This window comes from Eublepharis macularius, chromosome 16, assembly GCF_028583425.1.
Source record: "Eublepharis macularius isolate TG4126 chromosome 16, MPM_Emac_v1.0, whole genome shotgun sequence".
NCBI classification, from domain to species: domain Eukaryota; kingdom Metazoa; phylum Chordata; class Lepidosauria; order Squamata; family Eublepharidae; genus Eublepharis; species Eublepharis macularius.
The window spans coordinates 3,127,864-3,146,547 of record NC_072805.1 but is presented as its reverse complement, the minus strand read 5'-3'; the positions used below and the strand labels follow the sequence as shown (position 1 = coordinate 3,146,547).

Sequence of the window (18,684 nt, the reverse complement as noted above, 5' to 3'; positions counted from 1 at the left end):
GGAGAACTGGGAAAAGGAAAAATCAACATACAAACAACAAACACTACACTACATGTCTTGTATTCCCTTCATGCTGCAATTTTTCTTAAAAGTTAACTTTCTAATATGCTATCAGATTGGTAGGTCTTATACAATACAGATTATATTCAGGATCAGGACTTCTTCCCCCCCTCTTGCGTCTCGGTCTCAATTCTCTCTGCGCAGCTGGAGCAGCTGCGCCCGCTCTTTCCTCCCCCCCACTTTCCCCTTCAGACTTCGAACTTTCTTCCTGCTGAAACTCCTGATGGTTGAACAAAAAGTCTGTCAGCTGCGCGTCCGATGTGATCTTGTAAGTTTAATCTTTATATCTGAACCAGACGCCTTCTGGAAACAGCCATTTATATTTTATATCACATTTCCTCAAGAAAGCCGCAAGTCCTTTATACTTGAATCTTCTTTTACGAGCCAAAAATGGAACATCCTTCAATATTTTAACCTTATTGCCCAAATAATCCAAGTCCACATTATACGAATTGTCTAAGATGGTGTCCCGAGTCTTCTTAGATGAAAAGTCAATAATAATCTCGCGAGGCAGCTGCCGCTTCGTTGCATACTTTGAAGATGTCCGCCGGACTTCCAAAATATCGTTTTTTATCTCTTCTTTAGTTGCCTTTGCGAATGGCGCCAAAAGTCCAGACACCAAATCTTTTAAATTTTCACTTTGCTCTTCTTTTACATTTTGAAGACGCAATACCGTTTGGGCACGGTCCACTTGTAATCCTGTTATTTGATTCTCCAAAAGCTTCACTTCCTTGCTTGTTGCTTTCATGAGTACTGCGTTCTCGTGTGCAGACTGCTCTGCTCCGGTCGCTGTTTCTTTAATGGCTTTCACCTCGTTCTCCACTGAATCAACCTTTTGCCCCATTTCATTCAGTTTCGCTACAAAGGGCTGCACAGCATCGAAAACTGCTTGTCTCACCAACTCTTCCAGCGTTTCCCCCTTCCCCTGTAACGTTGCCATCACCGATTTATTCATTGCTGGGCTCTGCTTTCTCGTAGCCATCTTAGGGGGGGGGGGACGCCAACTAAGTTCCGAAACTCGGTGCAGGGGAAGAAGTCTGCGCCTTTTTAGCTTCAATTCCCACCGATCCTTCGCATACGCTTAAAAATCAGAAGGGATTCGCTTACTTACAGGTCTTCACCTTAAATCTGCTTATTGCCGTTCTCCATGGCCCGGCAGCACACGCGGTGCTGCGCAAGTCTGCCGGCCTCCGTTGGAGCAAGCAGGCAATTTACCCCCTGCATTACTTCCAGGGGGTTCTTCCTGCGGCGCCCCGGATCCAGGCTCCCTCACTAGGAGTCCTGGGGCTTAACCCTCACGGGTCAACCGCCCGGTCAGGCTGCTCAGACAGTTCCCCCTGGACCTGCGGAGAGGAACGTCCGACATGGCTGGAAAAACGAAACCGAATCTGATTCTGTAAGTTATCCTGAAGGGCGGTATATAAATCAAATATTATTATTGTTATTATTAAGAAGGTGCTGAGTTCCCCAAAGGGAAAAGTATTGGCTGAGTCAGATTTGACCTGGGGACTTGTACTGGATCTGCTCTTATTTTAATGTATTTTACAAAATGCTTATGATTTAGCAATATTTTGTCCCACATAACTGTAACATAATGTATTTAGAGGACCCCAGAGCATCTTTGGCTTGGATCACGTATTATTGCACTGTAGGTTCTATGAGGACAGCAGAGTAAAGCTTATTTATCCCTTATTAAAGAGGCTTTATGGGCTTACAGATGAGAGAATATGCCAAAAGCTCCTTTTCGATCCCAATCCCCAATACATACTGAATTGTGCCAGATTTTTAGCTATAGCCCACAAGATTCGTAAAGACAAAGCCTAATGTAGCTGGGAGGCCAGGGACTTATGAGAACGAGTATCTTTTTACTTTGATTTTAATCTCTATAGAGAAGGTGGGAAATTTTAAAGTAAATCTTGTAGATAGGTTTTAATGTATTTTTATAGCTTGAATTTTAGTGTGTCTTTATTTATTCTGTTACTCTGGTTTTGCTGTAGAGACTTGTGCTGGTTATATACCAAATTAAATAAATGTGAATTTGGATCGTCTTTGGCTTGGGCTGCCTGATCTCTAACCCTAGATTCTGCTTGCCCTGGCACATGCCCCATGGCAGAGAAAACAAGGCATGGAAGGACTGCCACGGTTTACACTGCTAAAGCTTCTTCATCTGCAGAATAGTGGTTTTTAAACTGTGTTCTTGGAAACACAGCAGTTCCCCAGAGAAGGAATGTTACTAAGGGTGGGCAAAAAGGTGTGCCCCTTGCTGTGGTTCTGTAAGGACCCTGCCAGGATTTTACACAAAACTCCACTGGTTGGTTTAATGGAACTTTATTATAAAAATCTAGTTCAAGGTTTAACGGAGATTTTGTTCGGAATGACACAGTATCAACAAACAGTAGTACATGTAGCTCCAAGTACTGGCCCCCCTGTCTGGGGGCTGGACATTCTGCCTGTGGGAATCTAGGCCCTCAAGGTCGACTTGTCAGCAGGCTAAACAGAGGATGTTTGGCCTGAAAGGAAAAAGAAACTACAGCTGTATCATCCCCCCTGGCAAGGGGCGGGTGGGGAGGAAGTTAGATGCCAACCTCCTGACAGGTTCTTCACCTACTATGGAAAACTGCAGTGCAGTGTCGCTTACGGAGGGCAACAGGCCTGGCCAGTGCTCCATGTAATCTGGTGGAGCACCTGAGTGCATCCTAGAGTCCCAGTGTGCGCCAAACTACTGTACACCCAGCCACCCAAACAATTTGTTTCCTATTCACTGGGCGGAGCGGCAACAGCCTGTGACGTACTGTGTACTTATCTTCACACATGACGAAGCCTCCACTGCTGAACCACAACACACTTTCTCCCGTCTTGCTAATCTGTGAGATAAATCCCACAACAAATTATGGTTTGAGCGTTGCTGCAGGAGTGCTCTGTTCCGAACCTTTTCCCAGCACCCCCTTAAGGCATCAGGATTTCTCCTCTGCTTCTATTCTGGTAATCCATTTGCAGATATTGGAACCTCTGTCATGTGTTGATGAAGATAACTGGATTGGTTGTCTCTTTTGCTGAGGGCCTTTATCAAGACTCACCCCGTCTTTTGCCGGCTTATATGACATCTTGTTCCAATTTAATTACTCACTTCACACAAACCCTTTATTGGAATCACTTCCAATCTACCCCCCACCCCGGGCTTCTTATCAGCTTGGGCTCTACTGCATACTAATTTTGTGCCCTACCTGTACATTCTTGGCAATTCTATCAGCAAGTCCAGTGACAAAACAGAAGAGGTAGATTAATGAAGCTTTGTGAATAGGGAGAAAAGGGTGTACTGGCAGGAGGAAGAGGGGGTTATGCCAAAGTTGCAAGGGGATACCTGGGTCTATCCTGTAAGAACCACTACAGCTCCTAGTATTCCCTTCCATCTTTGTTAATTCCCTGACCCACTGCCAAAGATCCAACCTTCCCATAAGCCTCCTTAGCCCAAGCCCGCCTCGAATGAAGCAACGATTGGGGTACAACTGCCCGCTGCTAGAGCTGCAGCCCAGCAACACTTTGCACTAGGAAGATGTGGCTGTGCTAAAGCCCCAAAGACAGGAGGGCAAAACCGTCAAAGCCTGTGCTCTCCCCTGCAACTTGCCAGAATTTGCCACTCTGGACTCCACCAGTCTTCTATGGCCATCCAGTCCCTGACTTTGCTCATGGAAAGGCCCAAACCATCCCAAAGCATGCCAGTCCCATTGCCTCTGAGGGTGAAGTGGGCTTGAAGTGGCCCCCCCCGCCCCCGGCACTGTGGCCTCCAACCAGTGTTGCGCCAATGCCCAACATGCCATTTCTGTAGGAGTGGGCTGAGGCCAAATCCACACCCACTTCAGGCAAGTGGGAACCACATTGCTTTAAAAGTTGGCACAAAATGTGGTTTACTTGGATTCTCCTTTTTTAAAAAATTATCAGTATAATCACACCACAGATATCCTGAGAAAGATTTACCATCATATAGGAAATCATTTCATAAGCTTCCAGATGTAAAACGTCAAGAAAATTGCTGCATTAATTGGTTTAAGATTGCATAATCACTGCCATGATTAAAGAGAGCAATGTTTTTGTGATGATTTTTGAGTTTTGTTTTTCTAGTCTTTGGATGGCCGCTGTGTGTAGTATGTGGGCCGCAAGCCTCACAAGTGAGTGGTTCTGTTGCTGGCGTTTGTTTATCTTGACTTTGTCCAACAACTCAGTTAGATCTTGTTTCTGTCAGAAAGTACTGTACATTGTTAACAGAAACTAAACAACTTTTGGAAGGCTTGGTATGTTGTATAAACACAAAATATTTGTTAGAGGAAATGAAAAGATTGGTCTCTTGCTTCATCCCCTTCTATATAATAATTTATTTCTGCATCACTGAATCCAGTTGTGTGGCATCTTGTGTGACTGGCACCATACCACCACCCTCAGGCTGAGGGCCTCCGTATTTTACACAGCAGTCATGCTTGCTGTGCTACCACTGGCATTTCTCTACTATGGTCTGCAGCAAAAGCGTAAGGCATAAAGGGCAGGCACTAGGGTTGCCAACCTCCAGGCGTGGAGATCTTCGGACTACAGAGATGAGTTCACCTGGAGAAAATGGCTGCTTTAGAAGGTGGACTCTGTGGCATTATACCCTGCTGAGGTACTTCTCTCCCCCAAACTCTCCTCTCCCCAGTTTCTACCCCCAAATCTCCAGGAATTTCCCAACCCAAAGTTGGCAGTCCTAGCAGACACACGTCCTTAGGGCCAAAACAGATGTGTGAGGATCTTAAATTTCTGTTCCTCACAGAAAGCAAGTTACAATCATGGCTGCCTCCAATTTGTCACCACATGTGAGAGGAAAGAGGGTTTAACTAGTCAATCCTGCTAATTGAACCCTCCCTCCAAGGCACTTGAAAAGGAAAAAAAATACTGTATATGCATCTGAGAGTTGCAGTCCAATCAGGGTTGTATCTGCAGTCAGGATGCTGTGAATTTTTTGGCAAACACCTTCAACCAACAAACTTGCTACAGTGACAGCTGAGATCAGGGTGACGGCAATTTGTTTGGTTTGGCAGCGAAGACTTTGAACTGCTTGCTGACAGTTTTGCAACTGCATACTAGCTGTGCTTGCCAGCATTTAGTTGCTCGAGCACATGAAGGCAGCCAATCGGGGCAGGATGCAGTCGCCTAGTTGGAAGTCCATGAAAGGGCTTTTCTGACACAGCCCCCCCACCCCATTCTGGAAACTGTCCAGATTTTTTGCCCAGCGTGATCTGAGTGTTCTTTCTTTAGGTGCTTCTCACTGTTCTATACAATTCTGTTTTTAACTTTTTTGCTTTATTTTTTAATTCATGAAAAACAAACTTAATGGGAAAAACTCCTACGATGTTTTGCAAAGTTGAGCACGAGTGAAAACTCTTCCCGTCCAAACAGACTGGCAGATATTAGTGGGGATATGCAATTTGGTTTAGAATTTGATTTAAAATAGCAAAATTGGACTAACTGTGTGGAATTCAGCTGTTCTGAATCAAAATCCTGAATACCAACTCAGATTCTGTATTCCAGATATTTTTTACTGAAATAATTTGGTAAAATTTTGTAAATTTGGCCATTGTTTCCTTTTGGGAAATCAATCTGGTGAGCTGAAGAGTGTCATTTTTCAACAGAACCAGGGCCATTCACAGCAGCCAGGTTCTGGATGCAGCCAGTGGGAGAACACCACAGAACAGAACCAAGCAGTGCCCAGCCACGAACACAAGCCGTTCCCTTGGTTCAGTTTGCTTCTGTTGGGCTAAGTTGCAAGAGTGTCCCTTGCTTCAGTTTCGTTTGAGTGGAATGGACGTGGTTCTCTAGTGCGATGTTGGTCCCCTCGCTTCACTTTGGTTCTGCAGGGATTCCATTCTTGGACTTCAGTTTGGTTCTGTTGGGCTTTCTCTGGGATAAGCTCGGCTTGCATTAGGGAGTATGCCTTGCCATGGCAGCCTTTACTGAAAAAATCTACAGTTTCAAAAGTTTTGCTCTAAACTGTATAGTAAGGACAAAATGAACCTTCAGGAAAATTGGTCTCTCACCTTAATCTACCATGTTTCGATATTACTCAGCAACCTTTGCATATGAATGAAATTAAGGTGGTGAGAATGAACATGAGCACTGGAAAATCTTCAGGGCCAGATGTGTTTCCTATTGGATGGTATAAGACCTATTCAGATTTTTAAATTCCGAAATTATATCAGTTGTACAATAAGATTTTTCAATCTGATGCATTGCCAGTCTCACTGCAGGATGCTTATATTACTGTCATTCCAAAGCCTGGCAAAGACCTGTCTCGGCCAGCCACATAGACACACCTAATTTGAGTGCATTGTTCAGACTCCTAAGTTCGTGAAGGCCTATTTCTGCTTGGCGCCCTTTGGGGGAAGGGAGTCTTGCCGTAGCCTAGCAACAGGGATAGCGGAGTGGCCCTTGATTGGCTGACAGCGTGTGGGAAGTTGGCTCCTCAGGGCAGAAAGAAGAGGGAGCATAGGAAAGCTACTGAAGGTAGAGAATGCTTAAGTTTCTTCTAGGGGAAAAGGCAGTTTAACTTATTCAGTATTTAGTTAGCTAGTTCAACAGGAAACAAGTGTTTTTTGGTCACCTTGCTGTTGCCTTATGAGAGTTACTGTGACTTCACACATGTTCATCTATATTGATAAACCACAACATATATAAGCCTGCAACTTGAGCTTCTGACAGCTGTGTGAAAATTCACCCAGAGAAGAAAAAGAACCCGGAAACAGGACGGTATTAAACAAAGTAGGTGGTTTGATCTCCCCAGGGAAGGATACTAGGGGTCTGAATGGCTGTGAGCAGCTCTTGGGATGGCAGCCTCGGAGATGAACACATAGACAAGACCATATTGAATGTGAAAAATTTTGACCTATTTCTTTGATAAATGTGGACAGTAAGATATTCTTGCCATTCTTGCTAAGAGAATTCAAAAAGTTATTAGAACTTTGGTACACGTTCAATCAAGTAATCTACAAAGAGCAAAAAATGAAAGACCAAATTAGAACTTTCTTTTCTAACCTCTACAAAGAAGGAGCCATAAAAGAAGAGATGGAGAAATATTTGCAAGAGACACCAATCAAAGAGTTTGCAACCAATCATAGAAATATGTTAATCAAGCAATAACAATGCAAGAAATTAACTTTGCCATCAAAAAACTAAAGGTAGCAAAGGCTCCTGGTCCGGATGGGCTGACAGCTGCCTACTATAAATGCTTTGAGGATTGTCAGGTTCTGCCAAGGGTCCCAACCTGTGAGACGCCGGCCTGCCTGACCTCCGCCTTAAAGGACCTTCAGGGAATATGTGGGATCCTGCTCTGTGGAAGTGGGGGTATACCCCACCCTCACACCCTCTCAGTCCACTCGCAGTTCCCCTCAACCTGACCTTGTCCCAGCTGCCTTCCATGACAGCTGCCCCCATCCAGCTGTCGGTCTTCCTCCTCCTCCTCCTCCTCCTCCTCCTCCCCCCCCCTCTTCGTCTTCTCTCCTCCCCCTCCTCTCCACTGCTCACTAATTCTCTCTTTCCACCACACTCCTACACAACAACCCACCCTGCCCTGTGGGTGGATTTCCCTTACATCCCTTCGCCCCTTCCTGGCAACACTTCCCAGCCATGGCCCCAGCACCCTAGCCACAGCCTTCGCTGTCGTAGGCAGTCACACCTGTGGATGCTTTGCTGGCTGCCTTGGCTGTCTTTGCTAAGGGCCTCAGGCAGCTCCACCTGTGGCTGCTTTGCTTTCAGACCCACCTGGTTCTGGCTGATTCCTTCCAGTTTGCCTGCAGGGTGGGGCATGGCCCTATGCTGCCCTTTCTCTACTGCAGGTAAGGCTGCTGACTGTCTTGCTACTGGCTAGCTGTCCCTGCTTCCTGGGCTTCCTCCCTCTGGTCTGATCCCCTCCCAATTGTCCTCACTCTCCCTGCCTGGGCTCTCAGCCTCCCAGCGGATGATGGGGCTACCTGGCTTCCACCTGCCCCTTCTAGCCCTCTGAGGCTTGGGTGCTTCTTTACCTCCCTTTGTTGCTAGCAAGTTTGGGACCTGGTCTGTCAGGGAAGTAGAGTAGCTGTCTCCTGGTTGTGCCCCGCCTGTTCCTCTTGGCAAGTCCAGGAGCTGAACCTCAGACCCCAGACAAGGATATATATACCCCTACAAAAAGTGATGAAGGAGATACAAGATAGGAAGTTCCTAACACGGATGTGGCAAGAAACATAACTTTAATACATAAAGAGGGGAATGATCCATTAATACCACAATCATGCAGACCCATCTCTTTACTGAATGTAGATTATAATATATTTATAACAGTAATGGCAGAAAGATTAAGAAGATGTATCTCAGAAGTAATCCATGAAGATCAAACAGGTTTTGTGCCAAAGAGATACATGAAAGACAACATCAGATATCTCAATGCAATTGAATCTTCAAGAAGGAAGGGCGAAAAAACTGCATTTGTGTTTCTAGAGGCCAAGCAAAACAGAGAGTATCACGGTAATCAACAAGGAAAACAAAAACAAGAAGCCGTGATATCCTAACTAATATATAATGTATAATTCAATTCAATATATTAAACATTATTCCAAACAAACTGAAAAGTGGTGAATATATACATATATACATATGGGGTGGTTACATATACATAAGGCAAGACATCTTACAAAATAATAGTCAACCAGAATTCCTATATAGTATTAAAATGCTACTGCCTGAAATTGACAAGAATGTCTACAAAGTAACCACCATTCAGTCCAAGCATATTTTTCTTGACGGTGCAAGTGAAAAAGGTCTTCAACATCAGTCTCACCAACGATGGTAATATAAACAACTGCAACGGGAAGCCAGCAATCTGCCGGTTTCATCTCTTCATCCTGGCAGTCGTTATATCAGAATCCAACATATACATATCCAAACAGTCATTCAATTAAATGCCTTCAGCATCCGTCTTCCATCGTTGTTGCTACTCATTATCTCCATCGTATTATATTGCACAAGACCATATACACCTATTTTGTCTTAGAAGATTATTTATTGTGAGATTGTTGTTGAAGACCTTTTTCACTTGCACCGTCAAGAAAAATATGCTTGGACTGAATGGTGGTTACTTTGTAGACATTCTTGTCAATTTCAGGCAGTAGCATTTTAATACTATATAGGAATTCTGGTTGACTATTATTTTGTAAGATGTCTTGCCTTATGTATATGTAACCACCCCATATGTATATATGTATATATTCACCACTTTTCAGTTTGTGTGGAATAATGTTTAATATATTGAATTGAATTATACATTATATATTAGTTAGGATATCACGGCTTCTTGTTTTTGTTTTCCTTTATGTTTCTAGATGCTGAAAAAGCGTTCGATAATATGTCTTAGAAATGTCTTACGAAAGCACTGCAAAGAATAAATTATGGGACTGACTCCTTGAATTGGATGCAAAGTATCTACACCAACCAGCAAGCCGCAATCCTAGTCAATGGTTCATTTATGGAGAAAACTGAAATAACAAAAGGAACATGACAGGAATGCCCAATATCACCATCACTGTTCATTATTGCCTTGGAAATTCTGGTGGTAAGAATTAGGTGTCAGGCCTGGCTAGGGGATTCTCTCAGACTCTCCACTTCATCCAACATGGTTGTATGAGTTAATGGTCTTTATTCAGACAAAACTCCCTAGAAGTGCACAAATACATAGAGGTTGCCTGGAATGCTGAAGCAAAGTCTTCCCCGAGAGGTTATATCCCCAGTCCCACCAGTTCAAATAAGTCAGTTGAAGTCAGCGAAAGTCCTGAAAAAGCTGGCAAGCTTAATTCCCCAAGGTCGTTTCCCAGACTGATAACACCTCTCTGCAAAGTGCAACCAAGATACAAGAAAGTTACACTACAGGAAGAAAGCCCCCCCCCCAGTAGATATACAATCACAGTTATGGTAGGCAGGTTGGCTTGCCTGCCTGACATTACCCCCCTCCCCAACTACATCTATAACAAGATCACCCCTACCTCAGTTTCTCTGGATAATGTTTGTGAAAAGCTTTGATGAGTTTTTTAGCATTTACATATTTAACTTGAACCCATTCATTTTGACCCTGGTCAAAGTACTTCTATTTTATCAGGTAAAATAATATTCCTCTTTTCCATTTTGAGTCCAACACCTCTTCCATTTCATGATGAGACTGTCCATCCACCATGAGGGGAGGGGGTGTCCAGATTTTAGGTGCCAGGTGTTTGCCTCTGGGGCTTTCTTCAACAAGCTGCAGTAGAATACTGGGTTTGTGTGTCTTAAATTCTTTGGCAGAATTAATTAATTATTTTGAGGATCTTATAAGGTCCGATGTATTTCCATCCCAACTTTTTGCTCAGTTGTTCTCCCTTGAGATTTTTTGTGGACACATAAACCTAATCTCCAGGTTTTTAATCCCCGGGAAGGGGCGGGGGGGAGAGAACGTTTATGGTCTGCATGTTTTTTGTAATCCTGTTTGGCTTTCTCCAGGGTTTTTGTTATTAGATCTCACTGTTCCACGATAGAGTTCCACCAAGTACTGAGATCCCACCCCCAACTCCCGGGCAGGGGTCCTTCACAAACACCAAGAGTTTGCCTTCAAAGCCCTGTGTGATCTTGTATGGGGATGCTCCCATAGAGCTATGAACACTGTTGTAACAATACTCTGCAAACGCTAGAAAATCAGTCCAATTATCTTATTGATAATTAATGTAACACCTTAAAAAATGTTCCAAGACTTGATTAACCCTTTTGAATTGCCCGTCAGGCTCGGGATGGTACGCTGAACTCAACCCTTGAGTCATGCCTGTTACTTCCATCAGCTCCGGCCAAAACTTGGCAATGAATTGTGGGTCCCAATCCAATATTACTTTGTCAGGAAATGAATGGAGACTTACTACATGCTGCATGAACAATGTGGCCAATTTTTTGGCTGTTAGCAACTTAGAGCACGAAATGAAATGGGCTTGTTTGGAAAACAAATCCACCACCACCTAAATCACTGTTTTCCCTTTGCTCAGTGGAAGGTCAGTGATGAAGTCCATGGATACTACAGACCAGGGTCGGGGGAGGGGGGGTTCCAGAGGTTGTAGTAGTCCTGGAGGTTCCCCCCGCCTCCTTTTGCCCATTAAACAGGCCTGGCCCGTGGATACATATTGTGATACATCCTTCTGCAGTCCTGGCCGCCAAAACTGCCTTTGTATTAAGTGCAGTTTTTTAAAATAACCTAGATGTCCAGCCAACTTGGCATCAAGACAGTGTTTCAGTATCTCTCCATAGTCCCGGCAGGATATACATTTTGTTGTTCTTATACCAACAATCATTTTCTCCTATTTCTAAGTCCTCAGGACGATTCCCTCCCCTTCCTTTTTATTTATTTATTATTTATATCATATTTGTATTCTGTCCTCCCCACAAGTGGGCTCAGGGTGTATAACAACCTTAAAATCATTTAAAAACGTTCCATATTAAAACATTAAAACATCATATAAAAATAGCAGCACTCTTTGCCTGGTGGCAGCAACACACCTATTAATGAACAATACAATAGTACAACTAGATATAGCTGTACCATTCTGCCTTGATTTTCTCTTCCCATTCCAGGGGGGAAGGCAGTCTACCTTTGCTGCTTGGTTTCTGGTAATCATGGCCCCTCCCAGCTGGGTGAGGGAAAATATTGTGTCTACCACTTCTTCCCGCTGGCTGATGTTTTGGGGTCCCACCCCTTTGTCCCTGGTCAAAGTACTTCTATTTTATCCGGTAAAATAATATTCCTCTTTTCCATTTTGAGTCCAACACCTCTTCCATTTCATGATGAGACTGTCCATCCACCATGAGGAGGGGGTGTCCAGATTTTGGGTGCCAGGTGTTTGCCTCTGGGGCTTTCTTCAACAAGCTGCAGTGGAATACTGGGTTTGTGTGTCTTAAATTCTTTGGCAGGTCGAGTTTAACAGCCACGCCATTAATTACTTTGAGGATTTTATAAGGTCCGATGTATTTCCATCCCAACTTTTTGCTTGGTTGTTCTCCCTTGAGATTTTTTGTGGACACATAAACCTAATCTCCAGGTTTTTAATCCCCGGGAAGCGGGGGGGGGGGAGAACGTTTATGGTCTGCATGTTTTTTGTAATCCTGTTTGGCTTTCTCCAGGGTTTTTGTTATTAGATCTCACTGTTCCATGACAGAGTTCCACCAAGTACTGAGATCTCCCCCCACTCCCAGGTGGGGGTCTTTCACAAGCAGCAAGGGTTTGCTTTCAAAGCCCTGTGTGATCTTGAATGGGGATTCTCCCATAGAACTATGAACGCTACTGTTGTAACAATAGTCTGCAAATGCTAGAAAATCAGTCCAATTATCTTGTTGATAATTAATGTAACACCTTAAAAACTGCTCCAAGACTTTATTAACCCTTTAAGATTGCCCATTGGTCTTTGTCAAGAAATGAATGGAGTCTTACTACATGCTGCATGGACAACGTGGCCAACGTTTTGGCTGTTGGCAACTTAGAGCATGGAACAAAATGGGCTTGTTTGGAAAACAAATCCACTATCAATGTTTTCCATTTGCTTGGTGGACGGTTAGTGATGAAGTCCACGGATACTACAGACCAAGGTCGGGGTGGGGGTTCCAAAGGTTGTAGGGAATCTCACTGGCTTCCCCTGGTTCTGAAGACTGAAGTGATTCCAGGCAAAATGTCAGGCTTGGCTAGATTTTCTCAGACTCTCCTCTTCATCCAACACAGTTGTATGAGTTAAAGGTCTTTATTCAGATAAAACTCCCTTAGAAGTGCACGAAGACATAGAGATTGCCTGGAATGCTGAAGCAAAGTTTTCCCCAAGAGATTATACCCCCAGTTCCCTTCCCCCCAGTTCAAACAAGTCAGTTGAAGTCAGCAAAAGTCCTGAAAAAGATGCCAAGCGTAATCCCCCAAAGTCGTTTCCCAGACTGATAACACCTGTCTGCAAAGCACAACCCAGATACAAGAAAGTTACACTACAGGAAGAAAGCGCCCCCACCCAGTAGATATGCATTCACAGTTATGGCAGGCAGGCTGGCTTGCCTGCCTGACATTAGGCAAGACAGTAAAATCAATGGAATAAAGGAGGGGAAAGAGATATATAAAATGAAAAGCTATGTGGATGATGTGGTTATATCAGTGACAAATCCAAACAACTCCTTGATTTATGTAAAGGAATAAATAGTAAAATTTGGACTGTACTCTGGATATAAACTGAACAAAAAGAAAAAAGATATAATGTTACTTTCGACAATAACAGAGGAACGAGAAGAGATTGGAAAACTAGTGGACTGTGCTATCACTATAAAGCCTCTAAAATATCTAGGAATAAACATATCAACACAAAATGAGAAACTATATAATTATCAAAAACTGTGGACAAGCATTACTGAAGACTTGCAAAGATGGGAAAAATTGAATGTTTCATGGCTAGGAAGAATCTCTGCTGTTAAAATGAATACACTACCAAAATTGAATTTCCTGTTTCAGATGGTTCCAATTCATATAGATCAAAAGATTTTAAACAAGTGGCAGAAAGTAATAAATGATTTCATATGGAAAAGGAGGAAGCCAAGGATAAAATTTAAAATATTACAGGATGACAAAAATGAGGAGGATTGGCAGTACCAAATATTAAACTGTATTGTCAAGCGGCATTGGGTTGGATAACCAATTGGATTATAAATCTGAGAAGAAGACACATCAAATTGGAGACAATGGACACTAAAGAAGGCATTCATAATTATTTATAGCTTAAGAAATCACTAAAATCTATTCAAAAGCAGAACAGGGTCCATATACTAAGAGATAGACTATTTAAAATACATTCAATGCAGAAATAGATTGAGCCCACCAGTCTCTCCATTGATGTTGCCAGTAAATGCTCACTTGTGACAATGCCACCAGAAATAGAATTGATCATCTTAGCTATGAATCTATGATAGACAAGCAAGGAAATGTGAAAACTTGGCAAGTAATTCAAGCTCAAAGGAAAAATATTCCATGGTTGACGTATCACCAAACAGTATCTAGGTTTAAAGAACAAACTCTCAAACAAGGCGGCAAATTAAGATAAAAAACAGAATTTGGATCATTAATAAGTGGTGACCTGAAGCATTTACTAGGGGAAATTTACAAAATTTTACTGCAATACCACACAGAAATGGAGCAAGTTATAATCTGTATGTTAAAATGGATGGATAACTTTGGAGAAACTATCCCCATGAATCAATGGGAAAATCTATGGACTAAATATATTAAATTTACAGATTGTCAGTTTTTAAGAGAGAACTGGTATAAAATATTCTTTAAATGGTATACTACCCCCAAAGATATCACGAGAATTAGTAAGGACTATAGTGGACAGTGTTGAAAATGTCAGTGCATGGATGCAACATTTTATCACATTTGGTGGACATGTGAAAAAGCACGAACATATTGGATAAAGATACACGTGGAGATGCACAAGATTCTCAAGCTCAGGTTTGAGCTAAACCCCCAAAATATGCTATTAAACATTTTACCAAATAATGTTACAAAAGAACAGGGAGATCTTTTCTGGTGCATGGTGACAGCTGCAAGAGTACTATATGCTGCGATATGGAAAACAGATTTGTGCCCTGACATGCCAGAGTGGAAAGACAAGATGTACGAATATGCATCAATGGCCAAATTAACTTCTTATGTGCACAAGAGACCAGTAGTGGAATTCTGGAAAAAATGGAAAGAATTTCTTTCATTACTTAGGTTAAAACTAAGATAAATTAAGGTAATTATGTTACAAAGATAAAACAGGAGAAATGACTGATTAAAAATTATTGAAATTTAAGTTTGGGTATAAGCAACTAAGGAGAGGGGATGAGAGTTATATAATTTAGTTGTGCTGTTATGTAATCTGAATATATCTTTCTATTCCCTTAATCTAAATTCAAATGTAGTGCTTGTATAAGTTTCTCTGCACTTTCTATTTTTATATCATTTATTTTAAAATAAAATCTTTACTTAAAAAAAAGAATTTTGGTACAAGTAGACCAGGTAGGATTTATACAAAACTGACAAGTATCTGATAATCTTAGATTGGTTGCTAAAGTGATTGTATTAAATAGAAAGAGATCTGATGAAGTTGCTGTTCTTTCAGTTGATGCGGAAAAAGCTTTTGACAAAATATATTGGAAATTTATTTTTGCCACGTTATCTATATTTGGCTAAATTTTGTATTCATCTCCTAGATCTAGGGTACAGACCAATGGTATTTTTTCTGCACCATTCCCTCTTGAAAAAGGTACTAGGCAAGGTTATCCTCTTTCTCTGCTCATTTTTGATATATGTTTGGAACCTCTGGCTTGTGCTATTAGACAAAGTATATACATGGATTTATACATACATCTTTAGAATTTAAAATAATTTATATGCAGATGGTTTATCATTTATTTCAGAACCTCAGTCTTCAATTTCTGAATTAGTGAGTTGATTAATAACTTTGGTGATCTGTCTGGTCATCTAGTTAATTGGACAAAATCAGAACTGATGCCATTGGGAGAAAATATGTCACAGCGTGTAAGTACTGGTGGACATTTTCGATGGTGCCCAGATGCAATTACTTTTCTTGGAATATTGATCCCAAGGATTATTAAGTACATGATTTTGTTGAATTTTACTAAGCTGATCTCAGGTATATCCTTGGATTTGGATAGATGGGCAACCCTAAACTTGTCATTATGGGGTAAAGTATATAAACTGAAAATGAACATTATACCTCAAATTATGTATGTTATGTGTGAAATCCCTTTTCATATACCTTGTAGATATAGTCATAAAGTTAATACTTTGTTTTGGAAATTTTCTGGGGTTCATCAGCACCTAAGATTCCTTTAAAGAGGATGCAACTTTCAATTAATGAAGGAGGATTTGGTTTTCCAGGACTCAGTGCTTATCATCAGGCATATTTGTTAACATGTACAAATTATTGGGATTGCTTCTCTCAATCCATCTTGGGCTCTCTCAGAGGCCTCTTTTTTGAAACCACTTTTTAAGTGGAATGCATTAGGGTTTACTTAAGTTAATATAGATTTTGTTCCTCCTACAATCTCTGCAGCAAGAGAAATATGGCACAGAATATACCATCCTGGCGCAGGCGCACTGTGGCCCTGCAGGCCCCTCAGCCTCCGAGGGGCCTGCAGAGCCAGAGGGGAGGTGCAGCGTCAGGATAAAAGGTGAGTTGTCACTAATATGCCTCAGCTTTTATGTATAGGATTTGCAAAAAGTGTTTTTGTAGCCAGCCCTGTTTTCTTTTTTTTCTGTTTGCTTTTTTTGTTTTCGTTTTGCATTAATAAAATAATTTAAAAAATTAAAAATATATTCTTCCTCTACAGTAAACTAAGCAAGAGCACTAAGCAAGTCCATTCATCTAGTCCTATTTCCTATCATAAGACCCTTGTCCACTGCCTCCTGTTAGTAATGGGTTAAACCTTTCAGAGAAAATCAGTGCCTATGTAATATGAAAGGGGATAAATTTGCATTGACCAAACTTTCAACTTCTCTTCTAGAATACAATTGTATTCTAGAAGTGCCTTCATTGTCTCTTTCCAACCTACAGGGACCCCCTTAATAAATGGCTTCCCAAACAGTGATGCTGGAAATATTTCAGCATTGTTTGCACTAAAATAAAATTCCAGCTCATCTTATATTTTCTGCTTTATCCTGCAACAATGTGTTGTTGAGCATCCAATTATATTAGAGTTTGATATTTTTAAGTATTTTGAATATTATCCATGTAATCTGCATTACACATTTTCTCCAATTTACAAGTTAGAGTTTACCAACCTGCACCTCCGCCCTCCTTCCCCGTGTGTATGGTGTGCAGGGAAAGGGGAATGATGCCCCATCTGGAATACTGAAATGTATACTGCTGTGTTGAGATGTGATTTTACTGTTTTATCTGTTTTACATTGTAATTTACCTGTTGCTGTAACCCACCCTGAGCCCGCTCGTGGGGAAGGCGGGCTATAAATGTAATCAATCAATCAATCAATCAATCAATCAGACTTTGCAGTTAAATACAGGTCGAGCCTAAAATACAATTTATGAATATGCAAATAAAATATTTAGTTACAAGACCCCACATTTATTTAGCTTGAAAAACTTCAGTTAATCACTAAAATCCGTCCTTAAAGTTCTGCTTTCTTTTCACCTATGTTCTGACTTGTCTGCTGCATTGCCCATTGTGGTTTTAAAATCCCCTGTTATATATACACTCCCCTTTCCAAAAGATATCAATATATTAGAAATCTCTTGATAAAACTTTCGTTGGCTTTTGCTAGTAGCATAGAACCAGTTGTGACCATTTGGTCCTTTAACAAAGCTATATCTACCGTCCTTGTCTTGTAAAACGTGCTCAACATTAACATTTGTATTTCTAATATATATGGTAACTCCATTTTTTCTTATTAGAATCTGAGACCCCATTGGTATGAGGGTCAGAATCTGGGCATTCATTGGACGGGGGGTACCAGAGAAGAGTACTAGGCTGATGTAATAGAGAAAAGAAATGGATCTGGAAGCAGGTGGTCGAGTCGTGGGCGTGAAGAAGAGTGGCCCAGACTTGTGACAGTGGTCTTGAGAAGGACTGCTGGGTCTTCCTGAGATTTTTATTGAATCACTAGGAAGCTTGTATTGTAAGAGAGAGCCTAGGAGTCTTGGTTATTATCCTGCAAACTCATGGAGATGGATGTGAGGAGCTTTGGAGAGTCACACAAAAGACTCTTGATTAATGTTCCCCTGTAGCCTTCAGGCAGTCGTTCTGTTTCCTCCTCAAAGGGCCCTGAGACATACCTGCCCTTAATGTGAAATGTTGCCTTTAATATCAGAACGGGAGGATTTCATCTGCACCTCAGCTCTAGAGATGCAAAAGTCACAGATGGGGTGGCGGCTAGGCAACAGTGTAACTAATTTTGGTATTTTTACATGTTTGAACTGAGATGTAATGTGTAGTTAAAGTATATTTTATTTCTTTTGAGGTCTTTTTGGACTGTGTTATGTTTTTGTTATTTGTATTTATTATTTTTGTTTTATTGTAGCCATTAATAGAAATTTATGTTAACAGTCCTCATTAAAATTTATTTTCCTAGATGTTGATGAATGTCTGGATAACAATGGTGGCTGCCAACAGATTTGTGTCAACACTATGGGGAGTTATGAATGCCAATGCAAAGAAGGTTTTTTCCTGAGCGATAACCAGCACACCTGTATTCACCGCTCTAATGGTAAGTTTCCAGTCAGCAATGCATGGAATAACTTGGCCAGTCAAAATTCAGACATGGTTATTTCTCCTCCTTGAAAGAACTTTAGCAGTGGGTCGGCACCATCTTTATTTGTAGCTACCTCTTTTGTTCCTCAGTGCCTTTAGTCCATGATGTTACCATTGACTGGCTAGTCAGCTGTGACTCTTCCTGACTCTTTGAACTACCCTGGTGTTAGTTATTTACAGCTCAAGCATCTTTCAAGCTTCAGGGCCGACCATAAACACACTTCCTTCCTCAGTCACTTTCCAGGGCCAAAAAAGGACCCTCCAACAGCTC

At 41.6% G+C, this 18,684-nt stretch overlaps 1 protein-coding gene across 4 annotated transcripts in view; it reads left to right on the top strand.

Annotated features, from left to right (window-relative positions):
* The window catches only part of SCUBE1 (signal peptide, CUB domain and EGF like domain containing 1), a 441,848-nt gene that overhangs the window by 72,781 nt on the left and 350,383 nt on the right, over positions 1 to 18,684 (top strand). For all 4 annotated transcript variants that reach the window (XM_055000435.1, XM_055000434.1, XM_055000433.1 and 1 more), the window contains exon 4: positions 18,235 to 18,369. In XM_055000435.1, coding sequence (XP_054856410.1) covers positions 18,235 to 18,369 — 135 coding nt within the window. The remainder of the gene's footprint in view (positions 1 to 18,234; positions 18,370 to 18,684) is intronic.